Source organism: Scatophagus argus, chromosome 23, assembly GCF_020382885.2.
Source record: "Scatophagus argus isolate fScaArg1 chromosome 23, fScaArg1.pri, whole genome shotgun sequence".
NCBI lineage: Eukaryota > Metazoa > Chordata > Actinopteri > Scatophagidae > Scatophagus > Scatophagus argus.
Genome location: NC_058515.1, coordinates 14792631 through 14805910, shown reverse-complemented (window position 1 = coordinate 14805910; position 13280 = coordinate 14792631). Strand labels below are relative to the sequence as shown.

General features: G+C 44.3%; 1 protein-coding gene across 8 annotated transcripts; it reads right to left on the bottom strand.

Annotated features, from left to right (window-relative positions):
• Positions 1 to 34: 34 nt before the first annotated feature.
• Positions 35 to 12883, bottom strand: LOC124054716. Of its 8 annotated transcripts, none has more exons than XM_046381044.1 (14): positions 12597 to 12883; positions 10337 to 10468; positions 6789 to 6853; positions 6593 to 6693; positions 6386 to 6508; positions 6189 to 6294; positions 5885 to 5948; positions 3836 to 3876; positions 2840 to 3024; positions 2343 to 2426; positions 2010 to 2251; positions 1227 to 1331; positions 1079 to 1140; positions 35 to 992 (listed from the first exon to the last, which is right to left on the bottom strand). In XM_046381044.1, exons 1-13 carry the CDS (start codon positions 12866 to 12868, stop codon positions 1110 to 1112), a joined length of 1551 nt encoding a protein of 516 aa, XP_046237000.1. In that variant the 5' UTR covers positions 12869 to 12883; the 3' UTR covers positions 35 to 992; positions 1079 to 1109. The 8 variants fall into 8 exon arrangements, with proteins under 8 accessions (XP_046237000.1, XP_046237001.1, XP_046237002.1 ...); XM_046381045.1 differs by having other exon boundaries at positions 6593 to 6690; XM_046381046.1 differs by lacking the exon at positions 12597 to 12883 and adding an exon at positions 12090 to 12229.
• Positions 12884 to 13280: the final 397 nt, after the last annotated feature.

Below are 13280 nucleotides of genomic sequence, written 5' to 3'. Positions count from 1 at the left end.
TGACCGTGTGGTGACACGAAGGAGAAAAATGAACTTGTTTTTGCTCCTCGTCTGCGGTGGAGGAGGAAGTATTCAGACTATTTATTTAAGCGAGAGCATTAATATCACAAAGCAAATAACAATATTTAACAACCAAATCTCAACATCATTACAAACACATTCAAATCATTAGAAATGAGTCAGAGGAAATGAAATATGTAAATACACCGAGGCGGAAGAGAAGAGAATAAAACAACAAATCATTTTAAAAAGTGCAAAACACAGTATCAATCATGTCAAAGCACAATGTTTCCCTCTGAAAGGCAGAGAGAAGGAAGGAGCACGAACAAAGACCCAAGTCTTGGGTCTTTGTTTTACTGCATGCATATAAAGATGTCCTCAATGAACGGCAGTCAATGGAGCTAAGTGGCCAAAATAATTATTTACACCCACTTCTAGACAAAAGACTTCGAATTCTATTTTCATTTTTGAAAATATAGTATTGATTATGTATCGGAATTGAAAAGAAAAAAATGCTAATGCCTGTTTGCTTTCCTTACAGGAATGTATGGAAATGTATGTATGTTGCCAATACCGAAAGGTATTTCACTGCAAAAAGAAAGCATGAAAATCTAATCTAACAGAACTAAATGTATTGTGTCTACCGCTTATACCAAACACATGAAGAAAATTGGCCGTAAAAACATGTTTTCCACATGAACATTACATTAAAACAGCTCTGTAAGCCCCCGTTCACTGTGGACCACCTCGGACGTCTCTGGTCTCAGTTGGACAGGAAGATGCAACAGGGTTGTGCCTTTGTTGTGTTCGAGTCTTGTCAGAAAAAACAGAAAACTTCAGCACGTTCATCTATTAACGTCCTCTGTAAAACACACATATATACACACACATACATATAGTATAAACCCAGTGGCGTTAAAGGAACAGCCCCACATTTTGTGCTAAACCCGCAGCCTGTTTCTGCTTTGCGTTAGGAGGCTGTTGCTACGGTCCTGAAAAAATAAAGAAAGCAGAGAGGACAGAGTTATCTTACATCTCATTTGGTGTAAAAATAAAAATGATAAAAGTGATGGCTGACCTTCATCGGCGGCCTCGTCCGGCTCTCCTCTTCACTCTCTATCGTCAGCTACATCGGCGTCTCTGCAGCAGAAACACACACATTTTAAAGCCCGTCGCTGGACGACAGACGGACGCATTCACAGACCGACGGGCCGATGTGTTCTTACAGCATCTTGTAGAAACTCTTCTGGTTCATCATGTGCTCTCTGAAGATGTTTACGGCTTTGAACACGTCCATCTGATCCTGGTGTTTCTCGATCACCTTTCTGTACCTGTCACACACACACACACACACATGCAAACAGAAATAAAGACAAACGAGGACGAAACAAAGCAGCTGCCTCACCTGCATTACTTGGCCACATTCCTAAACCAACAGGTTATGCTTTGTGATCTGTACTTAAAAACAACTATTTGCTGTTTCGCAGGGTGGGTGTGCGTGCTAGACTGGACTTCAGATCAGTTTCCAGGCAACCGGAACGCCAGGATGTAAAAGGCCTTGAAAACACACGCTGTCTGAAGTAACGCGGCGAAAAGTTGTTTTCACGCAAGAGAAAACGCAAATCAACATGGCCACAAATTTTTGTCCCAAGAATGGATCAAGCTACTAAAAAGCTGGAACCTACATTTCCCATAATGCAACTCAGCAGTGCCTGTTTGTCATATCAGGAGTATCATAAATCAAACCCTGCTTTTTACCTCCACACAGCAACTTTTGCAATCAAATCTCATCTAATGTTGTAGGACTGCGGACTAAAAATACACATCAGTACACAAAGTACTTGAAATGAGCCTCAGCTTTACCAGCTGCATCGTTAATGTAAAGTACACGTGACTCAGTTACTACAATCCAACGACATCCTGACAAGAGACGTGAACACCTTCACGCGTCGTATTTATTTATTTTATTCTGATGCTAATGCTTGCTTTTATTGAAGTTTAGAGTGAACCTTTGTGTCCATTCGACCTCCTTCAGACTCTCCTCTCTCCACTCCTGGTAGAGGCTGTCTGTACCCGGCGGACTTCCACCAGTCCAGCGCTCAGACCGGGGCTGCTCCTGGGCCAGGAAGCCCCAGAGGCAGGCCCGGGCCGACAGAGCCACCAGCCAGTAGACCGGCTCCTCCAAGACCACCGGGTGGAACGACTGCAGGGAGGAGTGGAGCCACTGTGGGGCAGGCGAGGCGGCGAGGCTCTGCAAGGGGGAGACAAACCACGTTCATTTGATTTATTCCGATTAAATCTGCTCACTCGAGCCCGTAACATGGCCGGTCTGAGTGCGTCACCTGGTTCCTGCTGCTGTAGTCTTTAAGTGTATCCTGCAGCAGTGAGCTCACGTCATCTGCTTCCCCTAAACTGCTTAGCAGGGCCTGCGAAAGGAAACAACAGCCAGTCACAGAAGTTCACCTCAAATCCACAAATCCGCTGAGCAAACACCAAGTCACTCAAACCACGCAGGATTAGGAGCGATGAAGCAATGAGTCTGTCCGTGTGCTCAGCAGGTGAAACAAAGGGTGCAACACTCCAAGACTAAAGTGGAAAACTTATGAGAGGAAACTTTTAATAAAGTCACTAATTTATGTTTGCAATGCATCTCTGAAAAGCTTCTGAGAGAGGAAAGTGTCTGAGAGAGTGGAAGAACAGTTTCACGTGGGGACTATTTTCTTTCAGTATCACCGCGCAGAAGGAGATGCTCATCGACTCACTCCTCCTGAAAACAGTTCCCACACGAAACTGCTCCCAGCAAGATCTGTGGATTATCCAACAAGCGTTGACCCCTGACCTCCAGCGTGCTGCTGACTCTGTGCAGGTAGAGCGCCTCCTGCTGCATGAAGCTGGCGTAGCGCCGCGGCGTCAGGTGACCGGACCAGAGCTCCTTGAGGAAAGAGGATGAGCGGAGAATCTCCTCCGCCACCGAGTCGCTGTAGCTCCACGTCACATCGAACAGGCTCACATTGGGGACGATACCTGAGGGAGGGGGAGGAGGAGGAGGATGAGGATGAGGAAGAGGAGGAGGAGGAATGCACTGCTGTAGCCAAGAGTAGGTGAAGCAGGAAAAATTACCTGAGCCTTAAACCTCTACAGCAGCACAACGCAACGCACACATTGATGCAGCAGTTGTTAGTCCCAATGTATGACTCCACACCTTCTATACACCATATTATAAAACATGTTCACACCTGAAAGGATAACCAGGACCTCACTGTCCCATGTAGAGGACTGATCGGGACAAAAGTTTTAGGATGGGTAAATTATTGATCGAGAACAGGGAACTTGATCCCAACCAGACTCCATTAACAAAAACAGTAATTTTACTGAGTAGAACACAGGAGTTTGTGGAGTATCTGGGTCTCGATTGGTCAGTTAGTTTGTGTTACTGTGAGGCTTTCAGCGGTGGGAGAAATATTCAGATGGTTTACATGTGTCAGATCAGGGCCGAAAGTTTGAAACTGAAAAGAACGAGATTGATTTGAAACTGTAAAAAAAGGTGAATCAGTTGAAAAAAAATAAGACCTCAAATAATAACAATTGAAGTATATATGAAAGTGAAAATTGAGGATAAATAATTTCAATCAAAAGAATTTCAGAAGTGAATAAAAACTTAAACTTAAAAAACTTTTCCTACACTTATATTGAGTACAATGTTGTATTTTTCAACTTGCAATTTTAAATTCAAACATCCAGCCACACCTTTGGCCCTGTATAGACTTGGCCCCATAAACAAGAAACATTTTCATAACCGTTGCCACATGCATGGACATGAAACAGAGATGCCTACCTGGCTCAGGTGGTTTTCTGACTTCGGGGACGACTTGAGAACTGGATTGGCAGAGATTACAGAAACACACTTAGGTTAATAGGCAGATATGCGTACAAACAATGGAGGGAGTGTCTGTGTACTTAAAGAGTGATGAGAGGTGGAGCAGATGAGTCAAACAAACACACACACATTAAATTGACTTGTCGAGTTGACAGGCTTTTCTGTCTCGCTGATGATTACCAACTGGTCAGGTTCTCACAGCTCTTCTTGTGTCCAGCCTACGTTCAGAAACCTCCACACTCTTACATTTGCTTTCATAAATAACGAAAAAAAATCCAGACATTTAAAAAGCTGACGTTTGACATTTTTTACTTAAAAAGAATGACCGAAACGATGAACTGAGCATTTAAACTCTGCACAGAAAGGTCTGAGGAGTGAGCTGTCTCGCCTCCATCTTATCTCTGATGAGAGCTGCACATCAAAGTCAAAGTCAAAGTCAAAGTGTACTTTATTGTCAAAGATCTATGTAACAGGGGTTAGCACAGAAAATTGAAATTTCGTTTGACCAGTCTCCAATGTGCAGTAAAAACTAAAAACTAAAACTAAAACTAAACATGTAGGTAAGACAGTGACAATAATTTCACACACACACACCCACACACACACGCACACACACCCATACACATACACCCACAACAGGCACACACAGTGTGCAGTAAAAGGACAGCATCCTGATAAAACTATGTACAATAAAAATACACACACACACACACACACACACACACAGTCATAGCAGCAGAAGTACAGTCAGTGGGCATAAGCCCACAGACTCCAGGAATGCTTTCAGAAAGGTCGAAAACACACCAAAGCCTTGGACTCGAGCCTGTAAAGGGACGGGGGCTCGGGCTGAAGATGGACTCGTCATGCCTAAATGGAGGAGCTCCTCTGAGAATACACTCACACCAAACAAGAGACACGTGTCAATGACGTGGAAAAACACTGGAAGGTCAGGGTGGATTCTGTACATTGAGTTCCACACTGAGTTTCACTCAACCAGTCTGGCATGTGGTAATATGAGGCCACCGCAGTCTGCACTTCACTCTGCACATCTGAACTGTACTGAAAGCTGAATCTGGTGTGGTGACCACCACTTGTTAAATGTCAGTAGTCGTTGAACTGGTCTGGTCAGCTAAGCTCTTCCGATTCCTTTGTGGACTTCTATGGTGTTTGTAGATGCTTTGTGGGAACTGATCCATTGCATTTCTGATCCAGTTTATATATACACAGTGCTGGAAATCACTTTGAGCTACCCGGTTGTTGCCTCAGGCGGTAGGTGTGGTTCTGCAGTGCGTGTCTCAGTTCTCAGAATATATTTGCCTGTAATTTGTATATTTGGTGTCTCACTTGCATGCATGCAAAGTGATAATCTGTGTATTTCTTCTGGTAGGAAAATTAAACGATACGTTCACAGAACTTTCACCCAGCAGAGTGGTGCTCATCTGCTAGCTTTGCTTTTCAACTACAGGGCAGGTTCATGCCATAGAGATGACTTAAAGTAAGAAGTCAAAGTCACACAACACACACACTGGAGTGATCCAAAAAAACATCATCTCTGTTTGTTACAGCGAAAGGTGAGGCCTCCTGTTTATTTTTGGGATTAGCTTATAACAAGTTATGCACCCTTTAACTTGACTGCTGTTGGTTTGGTATAAAAACCATGTGGACTCAAAGGAAGCACCAGAGAGAATTTTTCTTTTTTTTATATTACTCTGTTATTTTCATATTTTGTGTGATTACTTGCTACTTTTGTATGCTCCTTTGTATTGCAACCCTGGCACAACAATTTCCTGCGGGATCAATAAAGTTCTTATCTTATCTTTCACTGAACTGTGCGGTCAGCAGGAAGATGAGAAACTCTGGATGAAACAAACGAGCTGCGTGTTAATTAGCGAAACTTTGCAGGCGGGTTTCTTTTGCCCCTGCACAGAAACAGAAGAGCTGTTCCTCCCTGCACCCAGTCTTTATGCTAAGCTAAGCTAAGCTAACCACCCGCTGGCTGTAGCCTACCTGGTTTTGGTGGAGCAGATGTAGAACCTAAGCTCTCCACAGGGGGCGGCGTGCAGCTCTCCACCTGAACACACACACACACACACACACACACACACACACACACAAGGATTCAGTTGCATTTTTTAAAGAATAATAATTAAGTACTGTGGAACACAAACAACAAATCTTCTGACCACGTCATCCTCATCTACCTTCTGCCTGTCTCCTCACCTGTTCTTCTTCACCTGTTTCTGTCTTCTTTCTACGATAATCACTCCTTTAATTCGTTACTTTGTTTTGATTTATTTATTTATTTATTTACTTTTTGGCTCCATTTGCAAGCAAGCCTCTCTGGTGTTCCCCAGCTCCTGATTGGTCCAGCCGCTGATCCTGAACGGCGTACCATCAGTCCAATTCCAGGCGCCGTTCTGTACGGGGACGAACAAGGTGAGCATCAAAATACTTAACACACAACTGGTTTGCAATGTGCTGTAATAATAAGGATCCCTCTCCTTATACCTGTTGTGGCTGGTGTCCTCCCAACCACACAGGAGTGTGTGTGCTCGCTAGTTTTTCAACAAAACTCCTCTCTTCTGGTGTGTGAAGCGACGCCAGGTCACCACCTGTTTGAGAGCACATAGACTGACACACACACACACACACAGACGTTGAATCCCATCTGTAATATGTGGAGCCTCCGTGTTACGAATTCAGACGTGTTTTTACCTTAGCTGTGGTCCACGAGCTCCACACGGGGTAGAAAGCGAAGCATCTCTGGCCCAACGGGAGCCACTGAGGTGGGCACGGAGAGGACGGCTCCGCCCCTGCTGGCACATGTCATCAACACGCAGGTCACATGACTGAGGGGTATGAAACACGTCAAACAATCCAACTGTCAGTGTGTAGAGGCAGTTTGTCTGACCTGAAGACGAGAACGCCAGCAGGACGGTCAAGACGAGGGAAACCAGCGCACACACCATCGCGTTCCTGCAACACACACACGCACGCACACACACACATGCACACACAGTAAAGAATCCAGTCGAGATACCAGATTATGGAGAGAATCAACAACGAGCGACGTTAAGCTGCATAAATTCAACAGCCCGACACAGAAGAAGACGGAGGAGGAGGAGGAGGAGGAGGAAGACACAAAGTGTGAATGTGTACAATTCAAAATACTGCCCAAATGTTAAAGATAGAAACAATTCTGAAATTTACTCAACTTCATCTGTCATGAACTCATGAGGTTTTTATCATTTTTATCATTAAGCTTTCAGATTTTGATTGAAACCAAAGCTCCTGCAGGACGAGCTGACTGACAGTTTATAGTCAGGGCTGCTCAGGTGACTGAACTGTTTACAGCTCTGCTGCCTGAGGCTGAGGGGGCTCATCAGGATACAAGGAGCCTCCTTCTCTCCTCTCCTCTCCTCTCCTCTCCTCTCCTCTCCCTTCCTCTCCTCTCTCCTCCCCTCCTCTCCTCTCCCTTCCTCTCCTCTCCCCTCCCCTCCTCTCCTCTCCCCTCCCCCTTCCTCTCCTCTCTCCCCTCCTCTCCTCTCCCTTCCTCTCCTCTCCCTCCCCTCCCCTCCTCTCTCCCTTCCTCTCCTCTCTCCCTTCCTCTCCTCTCTCCTTGCTATGATGTTATGTAAAGATCTTTGAGACAAACTGCTTGTACAAACAGACTCTACAAATAAAGTTGTCCTGTCTTGTCTAACCGTTCAGGTGTGTTGCAACACCTGAAACGTGCACCAACATAAAGACTAATGAGCTTTAATTCCCTTTGAATCACTCAGAGCTGCAAATCCCAACACAAGTTGTGATCCTGCTGATGCAGTCCAGCTTCCCTTTGAGTCAGAAACTCAGGTGGTTTGACTGTGATCATGAGCTGGGCTGATTTAAAACTAGTATAACGACAATCATAGAAAACCAAATCAGCCTGTCCACCCGCTAAAGAGAATAAAAGCCTCCATCTCAGTGCGCTCAGATACAAGCGTTTGCCCCCTCGAGTCATGAAAAACATGAACCGAACGTCCATTAGGAGGAGAAGTCCACCTGTGTGCTCTGTTTGCTCAGGTTACCTGTGTGAACCTTGTACCATGGAAGTCTGAGCAGGTCTGTCATAAAGCGAACTGATAAAACACCATCAGAGAAAACAGAAAAATTGGATTCTGGAAAATGCAGGATTCATGGTGAAAGATGGGATCCGTGAATTGAGAAGTACGAGTTTGAGGTTTATTGTATTTTAAAGTAAAATGTTTTAAAAAAGCAGTGCAGTAAAATGCACAATATTTATCTCTGAAACTTTAATAAGCAGATCAATTACTGCATTACTGAGGAACACTTTTACCTGAGTATTTCTATTAGAAGCTGCTTTGGGAAATAGTAGGGAGGCCGGGGACAGCTGCAACACTTCCTGCATTTGACTCTGTTCCTCAGAGACCAAATTATTATACAATAAACTTACATCTGTCTGTTAGCAGTCAAAACCATTTAAAGATGATTACAGGAAGTACATTCTTAACCATTTCTATTTGAATGTAAGGAGTCAGATGGTTGCAACATGTTACAAATACAATATATTTCAATGTTAATAAAAGGATTATCAAAAAAGTAAGTCATAATAATATTACAGTGTTATTTATTTATCAGCTTTGGTCAGATGACAGTTGTTTTGTGTTTTACAGTAAGATTCAAAATGATATAAAACACAGGAGGCTTTCGGTAACACAGGAAGAATGGAACAATTTATGAGGCAATTAACTTTTATTTTGCCTGTTGTCAGGATACACATTCACTATGCCAAACTGACATTTGAGAAAACTGGACTGAAACTTGAATATAAAAATAATATTTGTAATATTAATGCAACGTGCTAGCTAAACAAGGTGACCTGACACATGCTAACCGACATTAGCTAAGAGTTAACATATCACTCGTTAAATTAAATTCATACAAGTTTGAGCTGAATCACAACAACAGTGACAACAGTTTAACAAAAACAAAGCTCAAGAAAAACAATACTTTCATACAACAAAAACAGTTTTTTTTATAAATCCAGGAGCAGCTCTGCAAAATTAAATTAAATTAAATTAAACGAAGAAGAACTCGTGTCTGTGTCGGATATCGGACTCTACGCTCAAACACAAAAGTACCTGAAAGCTGCCCTTTAAGTACTACACCTGAGTAAATGACCATTAAATACGATTCCCATTCGTTATCTGTTAGAGTTTATACGAATATACATAATTATACAAGTACGAAATTAAATAGACAATTGGTTAGAAGTATGAAGCGCTCACCTGCTCACCTGCCTGAGTTCAATTCCCGTCCGCTTGTTATCGGCGGTTTCCACCGGAGTGATGGGTGGTGACTCCGCTGCTGGGTGGTGCTCGCTTTTCAGACGCCTTTCAGCTCCAAACGTCTCGTCGATGGCCCCCAGCAGTTCGACTTCATTTTCTGCATTCTCCTGCAGAAAGCCCGCAGCTCGACGAGGCGTCGCAGGTCGAGACCGACTGGTTTCTCGGTGAGGTGTGACGACTTCAGCCGGGAGCCGAACACGTGATGTGGGCTCCTGCTGAGACCACTGGGTGGGCGCCTTCACGGGATCGGCTCGGGTCCGTCGCGGGGAAACGTCAGCAAATCCGTTTGGAAATCGAAGAAAAACGCGGCTTCGGAACTCGCCCGAGAAACATCGAGCTTTAAGGTTTTCCTGAGTATCTGATGGACCCGGTGTTGGTTGTGTGGGCCTCAGTGGGTGCCCGACACGCAGGGACGGCTTATGGCCAATTCGGCATACTTTGATTCCGTTTACAGAATATTAACGAATATAAACGTAAAAAATACTTTTCGGATGTTCTGTAGTCCTCTTGCTGTCTAAAGTTTACATGACTGCAAATATACATTTAGTACCTCTAAGTTATTGGTTAAAAATAAACAGAAAAAGACAGTGATGTTACAAGTATATAATATAATACAAGTAATACAAGTAATATAGTGAAGTTACTTTAAAATGTTATTTTAAGAAGGAAAAAATGACATTAAGTAAAGTGAAAAAATATTATATATATGTACACATATATATATAGATAGATAGGAAACATAAAAGCAGACCAACCATTAATAATTTATATATATATATATATATTATATATATAATTATTATAATAATAATTGTTATTATTATTAAATTATTAATGGTTGGTCTGCTTTTATGTTTCCTATCTATAACATTAGTATCACATCAGAAAAACAGCGAGTTAAGTCCTGAGTGAGGACTTAAACAAACAAAACACATCAGGTAACAGAAAAAATGAGCCACATAAGCCGTCCTGTGCCAACCTTCAGGTAAGTGCAGGAGGATTTCCACATAAAGAGACAGACATGTTCAGATAGGAAGGCACACAAACACAAAGGCAAGCTCGTGGGCAGAAAAGCACAAAGAAAACCAAACTTTAACTTGTTTTAACTGACCTTGTTTGTTTGATGACCTGGTCGAGTATGTGGGTACATTGTTTTAAAGGAGAGCAGGTGGGCAGGCCGGTCAGGTGACTGGGACTGGAGGAAGTGACCCGACGAGGAGAAGGAGAAGCAGTCAGAGGGCATCTGGTGGACACAAAGAAAACGGCAGCGATGGCGTCTGAGCAAGTAGGAACACAAATTTCACTTGTTCTGACGTGAAACTTAAACTTAATTAAATATTTCACAACCTGGAGTTACCGCGGGGCCCTTTGGAGGCCCCCGAGCCTTATGTTTACCACCGCTGGACTAAACGAGCCAACTGTATGTGAAGCAGTTCAAACCAATCATCATCGTTAGTGATCTTATACTCTAATGACGTCATTTATTGCACAGTGAGTACGTTTGATGCTTTAAAGGGACAGTTCACCCAATTTTGATTTTTGGGGTGAACTTTCCCTTTAAGCTTTTTTTCTGATATTACGTACAGTTTGTACTTTCACTCCTTTAGGATTTTAATTGCAGGATTTTTACCTGCAAAGGAGTATTTTTTTGGCTGCTTTAACAAACTGAATACCACAGCTGCAAAATGAAAATACTCCAGTAAAGTACAGGAAGCACAGCTGAGTGTACTCATAAATGATTAAACACGATGTGTGACAGCTGTGACAAAGTCCTCGTGTCTGCTCGTTTTAAACATTTATGTGTTGGTTTTTTGTCCCGTTCCCGGGTGGCCCCAGGTGCTCATTTCACAACAATGCAGGCATCGGGCGCGACGGGATTCGCACCTCATCCCATCCCACCAAATCTTCGGCCATGGAGGTCGATATCCATGTCTGAGTGCAAATCTGGTTCCCACAAGCACAATCGCTGAGCAAAACACCCTGCAGGTACGTTAAACAAAGCGGTGGAGGCAGAGGGCGACGAGGTGGGTGGGTGTGGGGGGATCAAGTGTTTGGGAGATCCTGGAGGGAGGCGGCCACAGCTGGTGAACATCCTGTCCTGTTATTGTGTGTGTGTGTGTGTGTGTGTGTGTGTGTGTGTGTGTGGTGGGGGGTCCCCAAGCTCACCAATCTCATAGAAAAACACTCAATAGAAGAGAGAGTCGCCTCAGAGTCTGCAGTGAAACTAAAGCAGGGCTGAAACCTCATCCATGTCGTTTCTGCTTTGTGAGTGCAGTACAGTCGTATGCTATGGAATAACTGAAGGGTAACAAGAGTCTTCAGCCATGCAGCCAGCAGCTCTCTGCAAGGGAATTTTGGCTTGAAAAGTGATCGAGTTATCAAGTTTAAGAATGACTAGAGACTGATTTTATGCCTGTAGATGTGTTCGGATTCGTTAGGTTTTGTGTTTTATCTTCACAGAGCAGAGTTTTAGTGCGATTCAGATAAGTTTGCAGGCTATTATCTTTTCTGTTCTAATGTTTAAAACAGGTTACGACCTGCAGGTCTACATGTTCTGGCTCTACGTCCCCCCCTCCACATCCTGGACCTTCTGAGCCCTCCTAACTTCAAGCTCGCCCTCACACACTTCAGACAAACCTTAAACTCTCACTCTCTGCTCTTTTCCACACACAGCAGCTGACTGGGAGGAAGTGATTCTTCATTAACTGACGAAGAAGAAGAACTTAAGGCTGAGATTTTCTAGACGTCCTGAACTTCTCCTGCTCCACAAGGTAAGAAGGCCCACGGATGAAATTCATCCCGCCGATATCTGATATGTTTACCATAAACCTCCTTTGCTGTGTGTGTGTAGAGATGCAATCTACCCTTCTCTGTTTCGGGGTGGGTGTGGTCTTATTCTCTCTGGCTCCGCCCACCCTGTCATTCTCCCGAGGCGCCGGCCACGCTTCCTGTCAACAAATGACTCCAGGCCACATTCGTGCTCAACCCCTGGACCCGAAGCAGAGTCACGTCACCCTGCGAGCATCCTCCTCCTCTTACCTGCCTGGACAGTTAGTCACAGGTGTGTAATCAACTCACTGATTAGTAAAGTGACTAATTAATGACGAGCTCACCTGCTGGGGTTTCCATCTGCAGGCACATTTAGTCACAGGTGCTGGCTGATTGTTTATGAGCACACTGTGATGTAACGGTGATGTAAAAAATATTAGAGATTGACAAAAGTAGATTCATTGAATTATAATAGCTAATTAAATAATTTTAGACAAATAAGTTTTGGGAAATGGGAAGGCAAAACGGTCTTTTCTGGAGGAGGGGGAAGGCTGCACGCTCGAAACAAAAATGAATTATCTGAGTGAAAATGATTCAGAAACCTGCTGTCATGTCTCCTGTCCTCAGTGACGGTCCGAAGCTCTCGGGACTTCATGGGCTTCCTGCTCCAGGCTCGTAGTGTGGACGGTGCAGGAGTCGGAGCCGGGGGCGGGCCTACAGGACCGGGCCCGGTGCTGGTGGGTGGCTCCTGGACCCTCACCCCGCCCGGCACACACACCCTGCGCTGCCTGTCGGAGGACGACACCCTCACGCACTCCGACAAGCAGCTGAAGAGGAACCTCTCGTTCGTGTGGAGGGCCCCCGACGCTGCCATGGGGGACGTCAGGTTCTAGTGAGCATCACTGGGGAGCCTGTTCTGATGCAAATATTTGATTTATTATTTGTTCATTCGTGTTTATTCATCATTGCACAAACGTCTTTGTCGTTCCAGCATCACGGTGGTGCAGTCTTACTTCGTGTACTGGGCAGGTATCCAGTCTGCAGTGGTGCGTGACGGGAGTCGTGGTCCTCAGAGCAGCAGAAACATCACAGGAGCAGACCGAGGGAATTCAGTTTTTGTTACTGCCGTCAGGTCAGGTATGAAACAAAAGCTTTGCTGCCTTCTGTTTACCTTAAGCTTCAGGAGGACGTCTGCAGTCTGAATTTCAGTGTGTCACGGAGGAGATGCACAGAAATCTTCCATGCACACCTGATCGTGACTCTCACCTGTCTTACCTTGTTGCCTC

Bases quoted from the DNA above. Each gene is read 5' to 3' on its own strand.
- LOC124054716 (XM_046381044.1), bottom strand. From the start codon at position 12,868: ATGGCAGCGTCGGGGGCCCTCCACACGAACGAGAGGTTCCTCTTCAGC. The intron at 6,694-6,788 runs GTCAGACAAACT...GACATGTGCCAG, and splicing joins GCTGGCGTTCTCGTCTTCAG to CAGGGGCGGAGCCGTCCTCT. The intron at 6,295-6,385 runs GTATAAGGAGAG...GTCCCCGTACAG, and splicing joins GAGGACACCAGCCACAACAG to AACGGCGCCTGGAATTGGAC.